Source organism: Pteropus alecto, unplaced genomic scaffold (assembly GCF_000325575.1).
Source record: "Pteropus alecto unplaced genomic scaffold, ASM32557v1 scaffold3, whole genome shotgun sequence".
NCBI classification, from domain to species: Eukaryota; Metazoa; Chordata; class Mammalia; order Chiroptera; family Pteropodidae; genus Pteropus; species Pteropus alecto.
In genome coordinates, this window is record NW_006442484.1 from 14,890,343 (window position 1) to 14,897,512 (window position 7,170).

Here is a 7,170-nt window from a genome sequence, read left to right on the forward strand (position 1 = left end):
GTTGACTTATGACCAGGTGTTCTGGGTGATAATAGTGGGTGATGGTTAAGAGCAAGGTCTGGAATGAATGACATTAGCTCCTGGTATGTCCCCTTGAAAGTGTAAGTTATGGAAAGTCTCTGAATCTCAGTTCCTCTGTCTGTGAAAAGGGAGTGAGGTTATCTACACTGAGAGGATTAGATGAGAAAAGTATACAATAATCATACAATGCCTAGCATGGCACAGACCTGGATTACACAAGGGACAGTAGTAGTAAAATCTGACATGGACTTTATTGCATACCTTTTCTTCTTTATGTACATCTATCCTTCAGAAAGATTGCCTTTCGTAGGGATAGGTACTGGCTAGATATTTCTAAATTTCATGGGTTAAAAGTGGTTTGGACTTCAGATTTTGAAGTTACCTTACCTGGTTTGAAATATTGGCTGTGGTACTTACCCATTATCTTTGACTAAGTCACTTCAGCTTTCTGTGCTTTGGTTCCCTGCTCTATAATATGCAAGTAATAATGGAACCAGAGTCTATCTTGAGTTGTGACTAGGGTTAAGTAAAATATTATAACTAATATACCTAGAACAGGGCCTGGCATTTCATAAATGTATCTATTGTTTTTATTTTTGACTTCTGTCAGCCAAAGGAATGTCAACAGAAATCAGAACATAACACTAAATTTTTCAAGTACTTTTATTAACAACTTAATACAAGACTGTACATTTTACGTGCTGAAGTCAACCCACTCCAGAAAACTGAAAAATCAGCATTTCTACACCACTTCAGGCTTTGGTTCTAAGTGCCACCTTCTACGGCAAAAATCTCATAGTGTAACCAAACAATTTAAGAACAGGAAAAAGAAAATGTTCCACTGGAATGGAAAGATTATTTATGCACAAACAGCTGAGGATCATTTCTAGCTTAAGTGATTCACTACACATTCTGGAATGTTCAGTTCCCTTTTCTACAGTCCTATAACCATACATAAAGCAACTAACAACTTGGCCACAGGTCCTGCCTAGACACTCATCAATATGAAACAAAAAAATATTTATATAAATAAGTCAATTAACCCACAGAAACTAAAGAAACACAAGAAAAAAATCCGATGGTCAATAAAAACTATACAGTATTGGTCAGTCTTTTACATTTCAAAAAATGTGTAACTTAAAAAAAAAGTTCTTTGATGTATAAGTCCTCCTATATCAGTGTTAGCTAGAGTGAAAACTTGAAGACTCGGACTCGGTTGAAACAGAAGAATGTCCACCCCGCTTTCCTTTGGAGAGGATCTTGATGCTGGACCCTCTGCTCACAGAGGTGAGTGCATGCTGGGCAGAGGTTTTAAATTTGGCTCCAAGGAAGGCATAGAGGATAGGATTCAGGCAACAGTGGAAAAAGGCTAGGGCCTCGGTGATGGAAATCCACTTGTGCACAATACTCTCAAAGTCACATCCTTGCTTGATGATTTCCAGGAGGATAAAGGAGTCGATGCTGATCCCAATGTAGTAGGGTAGCCAGCAGGCGAAGAAAGTCAAGATGAGGATGACTGTGGTCTTGAGGGCCTTGCGCTTCTGGTAGCCCTTGGAGTGGGACAGCTTGGAGATGATAATGCAATAGCAGGACAGGATGACAATACCTGGCAGTATAAGGCCAACCAAGATGTGCTGAAACTGGAACACCACCAACCACAAGTCATTCGGGTAGAATCGGTCACAGACATACCTGTCTTCCCCAACCTGGACATTGGCAAAGATAAAATCAGGAATAGCCAACAGGAGAGCAGGGATCCAGACGCCAACATAGACCACCTTTTCAGCCAACAGCTTCCTTGGCTTCTGACTGTTGGTGGCGTGAACGATGGCCAGGTACCGGTCCAGACTGATGAAGGCCAGGATGAGGACGCTGCTGTAGAGGTTAACTGTGTAGATGACATGGACAGCCTTACACAGGAACTTTCCAAAGTACCAGTTTGCCATAGCGTCGACTGCCCAGAAGGGAAGTGTGAGGACAAAGAGGAGGTCTGCCACCGACAGATGCAGTCTGTACTTGTCCGTCATACTTCTCAGTTTCTTCTGGTAACCCATGACCAGGATGACCAATCCATTGCCCACTATGCCAGTCAAGAAGATGATGGAGTAGACAGTAGGCAGAAAGATACGGTTGAAATGGGCATTTTCCTCCCGGAAGCAAGGTTCCTTTGCGGAGTCATAGTCGCCTGAGCCCAAGTCCTCCTCTGTGTAGTTATCTGATGGGTATATCTGCAAAAGAGGCAAGGGGATAGACATTCACTTTCAAGTTCAGCAAGCATTCCCCAAAGGTCAAAAAATTTTTCTGGTATTTTAAGAAAGCGATTTATAAGACCCAACTCAGCCCAAGCTTTCTCTCCAGGAAATTCTGCTCCCCCTTAAGTACTGAAGGAAGGGCACAAGAGAATTATTCTAGAATCCTATTACCCTCCTCCCCATCTTCCGGCATAGTCACTCCAGTATATCCCTCTTTAGTAGAACCAATTACAAAATTCTTTGTTTAGAACAAAAGGGCGTGGAGAATCTGAGGGTTTCAAAGTCATATCTTTGCTAAGTCTTCGCCCCGCCTACTAGAAGGAAGGGGGAAAAAAAAAAACCCAAAACAAAACACCATGAGGCCACTCCTAGGCGGGGGCGGGGGCGGGCGGGGAAGACGGGCTGCTGGGGTAGGTAGAATCTCGTGTTCTGAGGAGCTGGGATTAACGTTCTGTGTGAAGATTTGCCAGTACAGGGAAGAGGGTACGAAGGAGCCTTGGTGGGAGGTGGTGGAGGGATGGGGAGGTGGGGAGAGGAGGTGTTGCGGGGGTGTCCCAAAGACTTAGTCTTCTAAGGCAAAAAAACATTTCCCCGTTTATCGCTGATCTAAACACAAACCATTCTGTATTTCAAGCAACATACAGTAAGGAAGAAGAATGCGGTCTGAAAGCAAAAGGCTTTCGGTGCTAGTGGGTATTGCGTAGGGGTGTCAGAAGTTGGTACCCCTTCCTTTTGCCCCTGCCTCAGCTGGCGCTCCTCTGGGGCATGCGTCTTTTGCCATACCCATGTTTATCCCTTGGCAGGGTTGGGACGTTAGAGAGCGCAGCATTTTCCTGGGAGGGGAAGGTCATGGGGTCTGCACCCGTGGTCCCAGCCCCAAGTTTCATTTCCTCACTCTCCCGGGTCGCTTTCCATCCCGCCACTGATTCAGTTAATGGGGTCGGAGGTCTGCAGCGGGACGCCTCTAGGCGGAGGACGCGCTGGGGGCCGGGTGGCCCAGCTCCCCCGGCCCTGCGGCTGCTCACCACGCCCACGCTCAGCGCCCGCTGGCAGCAGCTACCTGGGTTCGACCCAGCCGCGCGCGCCTTTGAATTGCGCGCCGCTGGAGGAAACGAAAAGCCTCCCTAGTAAAGGGTTTTCAAAAGCCTCCAGGAAACCACCGACGGTTAAACGGCGCAACTGGGCTCGGTGAGAGCCAAACGGTTTTCCCACTTGCACCTGCCCGTCTGCGTCGCGGCGGACCGCAGCCCAGGTGCCCTCCCAGTCCCTCACTCTAACCGCAGCCTCCGCCGCGCACACCTCGGAGTGGGTGCTGCTGCGCAAGGACTGCTTGATCCCAAATTCCCGAACCCTGGGGCCCACTCGCGGCGTTTCGGACGCCCGCGAGGTCTCTCCCTCAATCCCAAGGCGCGCGGGCTGCTCCGACCACCTCCCAGCAGCGACCACCTCCCACTCAAGATCCCCCAGGCGAGCGGCACCGTGGGTCCGCTCGCCTTTCCCTCCCTCCGCTCACTGTGCCGGGGTACTGGCACAGCTCCCCTGCCGCGCGGAATTTAGGAACAGGCTCTCAACCGCAAGAGTGGTTCACAAGCGCCTTTGCCCGAAGTAACCCGGGATGCAGTCTCCCTCTGGCAACTCAGTTCAGAGGCGCTGCAGATCTCACGCAATTCGCACTAAGGAAAGTCCCGTTTTCCCGAAGAGGAGACCCCTGGTCTAAGTCCCGGGACAGCCCGCACGCCTTCTCGCACTTGTGCACAGAATGTTCTTACGTTTGCAAACAGCGCGCGAGCCCGGCGCGTGTCTAGGACTCAAGGTGGAGAAACATGCATCCACCGAAACGGTCGTTCCAACCTTTCTCCTCTGCTTACAGAGAAAAAGATTCCAACTCTACTCTCCCGCCCCCATGTAGCCATGCGTAAGAAAACTTCCCATGCCCCTTCTCTGGGACACCCGCACCTCCAATGTTCTGGTCGCTTCTGCTCGCTCCGAGAGGGGTTGCGCTCTAAGTTCATGTGTTTGTATATTTAAGAAAAAGCGCGTTGAAATTGGACTTACATGGAACCCGTCCATGGTAACCGCTTGCTCTCCAGCCACGGTGGCTACCGGAGCACACAAGTCCTCACGGTCACTCTGCTACCTGCTGCCGCAGCCAACAGACTGAAGTTTCTGACCGAAGCTGGACTTATAAAAATACGCTCCGCGGGCCGCGCATGCGCCTTGCGGGTGCGCGGGCGGGGCCCGGAGGAGGAAGGCGGGGTAGGGGTGGGGGAAGAGGGGTAGGCGATGAGGAGGAGGGTGCAAGAGAGGGGCGAGGGGTACTAGCTCCCGCGACCCCCGTGTGGGGTAAGCCAGGGAAGCCCCTAGTCCGCGCTATTTGCTTGTTACCGCGTGAGTCTCCAGCTCGGGAGGGCATCCTGGAGGCAATTCCCCAACTTGGGAAAGCGGGATGCCCTTGGAGAGAGATGGAAAGTGTGGGCGACCCATGAGTCTCAGTGTAGCTCATCTGTCCTTGATCACATGGAAGAAACTCCAGACCTGCGAATGCTGCAAATGGAGACATTGAGGCCCAGAGAGAAGTGACTTGCCAGCGTAACCCAACCAGTAGGCGGCATTGCTGGTAGTGGGTTCAGCGTCAGACTCCATTCCCTGCTCTTAACTGCAGACTCAGTCCATTCAGAAAATAAAATAAATAAAGATCCCCCTTTTTTTCAGGGCACAGCTGTGTATATACATCCACACCCACAGAATAGTATCGGGGTCAGATGTAGACAATCAAGAAACGGGTTCAGAAGAAAGTAGGATGATTTGGCATAATTCTAGAGGGAGACTGTCATAGAGAAGTAGATGCGTATTCCCGGGTGACCAATTCGTGAATGGGACTTTATATATACATGCTTTATTTAGTGAATAGAACTTTTTGTAATAGATCACAAGGTAGCTGCACAGAATCAATCACTTGTTCATTCTCACGACACCCTAACGGGTGTTATTACAGAGATGCATTTGGTCAACAGATATTTACTGAGGGCCGACTGCGTGCCACGCACGCACTGTTCTAGGCGCTGGGGAAACGGTGGTGAAGCAGAGGATAAGATCTCCACGTAGAGGAAACAAGAAGCAGGCCTTCAGAGATGAAATTCCGGGGCTGGACCGGGATTCCGAGTCCGGCTTGAAACTCACATCTTCGCGCTCCGCAGCCGGCGTCTTTCAGGACTTTATGCAAAGGACAGACGTTGACACGGATAAGAAATAAGGTTAAAGAGGCAGGCGGGGTAGAGCGGGAGTTGGGGCTGGGATTCGCAGTGGGCTTCCAGACAGTGCTTTCCAGCCTCGCGCCACTTCCCGCCCGCCGGGAGCCTGGGTGGTGCCGGAGAGCAAGTGAGGGGCGGGGCCGAGATTTAGTGCTCCCGCCAGAGCCGCGACCGCTAGAGTGACAGTGGGGACTGAGATGCGAGCTTTACTGGCGAGAGCAAGCATTGCTCTGAGACACGGAACTCAGACCGCCCTCCCCCCCCCGCCTTGGACGGTCCCTAGAAGAGGACTTGCCCAGACTGGACCCTAAACACCTCCTCTTTTCTTCCAGATAAAACTTTTCAGTCTGGAGGTGTTCCAGAGATTGTCCGGGGACTGGGAACCTTTTAATAATTTTTCTCTTTTGTCTGGGTCCTTTCCATAATGTTTTTCGGTGAAGGTCCTCATCTACTGAAAGCTAATGATGGGGTCAGGAGGTAAGACCGCCCAATTTAGGACACAATAATGACTAGATAAAAATCATAATATTAAATTATGTAGAATTTTTAAAAACTTTAAAAAGCACTTTTACATTTATTAAATTCTTAATGAAACTTCAGGATTTTCACATTTCATTAACTAGGTAGGACAGGCATGCTATCTGTTGAAAAATCAGAATTTTTCAGACGTTCTATGACTTGCTTTTCATGAACTTCGGTAGTGGCAGAATCAATGTTTTGACCCAGTATGTTGGCTGCATTGTTCCTCAAAACTCTTTTCTTTACAATGGCTGAAATCTGAAAGGTGGAATCTCCCAAACTGACCCAAAAGGGAAGAGAGGATAAATCCAGAGTAAAATGATTTGCATAATAAATATTTGTAGATTATTTGTAGACAAAGGAAAGCTCCTTCCTTTATCACAAGACTCCTTTAGATCCTTTTAGGTATATCTGCTAAAAGGAAGCAGATAATTAAGAGAACAATGAAATACTATTTGGTGACTATCGAATTAGGTTAAAAAATTTTTTTAATGATAATATTCGGTCTCAGTATTCGATAAGACTAGCTGTCTCTCCCTGTGGCTGGTGGGAATGTGGACTGGGATATCTTCTCTGGAAAGCACTTTGTATTCAGCAGTAACCTTAGACCAGTAATTACACCTATAGAAACTTATCCTGAGGAAATTAGATTTATGCTACAAAAGTATTCATGGAAGCATTATTTTTAATAGTGAGATGTCTGAACAGCTCACTGTTGTGGAATAGTTGAGAAGATTTTGGTCCAACTGTATGTGGGATTCTATGTGGCCACTGCAGATGATATTTGTGAAGAAATTTTTTCCCCCTCTTTAATTCCTACCCCCTCTTCCACCCTGACCTATAGATGTTGCTGTTTCCCCTTAAGAACTGGATCTCTGAAGGCAGGGCTTCCCCTCCCACAGGCTGGCAGTGTGCACCTGGGACTTGACACCCCTGGCATGGCATATGCGGGGTGGGGGCGGATTGGCGGGGTTGGAGGGCTGGCACATCCGGGATATGGTGCGTGGCTCCACCTGGGGCATGAATCCAGGACCTTCTGCGTGTAAAGCAGACGTGCTAACCACTACACTATAGAGCCACCCCTGAAGAATTTTTAATGACATGGGAAAATACTTAAGAAACAGGTG

The 7,170-nt window shown here is 48.5% G+C and overlaps 1 protein-coding gene across 1 annotated transcript; it reads right to left on the bottom strand.

Moving 5' to 3' along the window:
* Nucleotides 1-666: 666 nt before the first annotated feature.
* CXCR4 (C-X-C motif chemokine receptor 4) lies at nucleotides 667-4,438 on the bottom strand. Its single transcript, XM_006921040.1, has 2 exons — nucleotides 4,329-4,438; nucleotides 667-2,249 (listed from the first exon to the last, which is right to left on the bottom strand). The coding sequence occupies exons 1-2, from the start codon at nucleotides 4,341-4,343 to the stop codon at nucleotides 1,203-1,205; spliced, it is 1,062 nt and encodes a 353-aa protein (XP_006921102.1). The 5' UTR covers nucleotides 4,344-4,438; the 3' UTR covers nucleotides 667-1,202.
* Nucleotides 4,439-7,170: the final 2,732 nt, after the last annotated feature.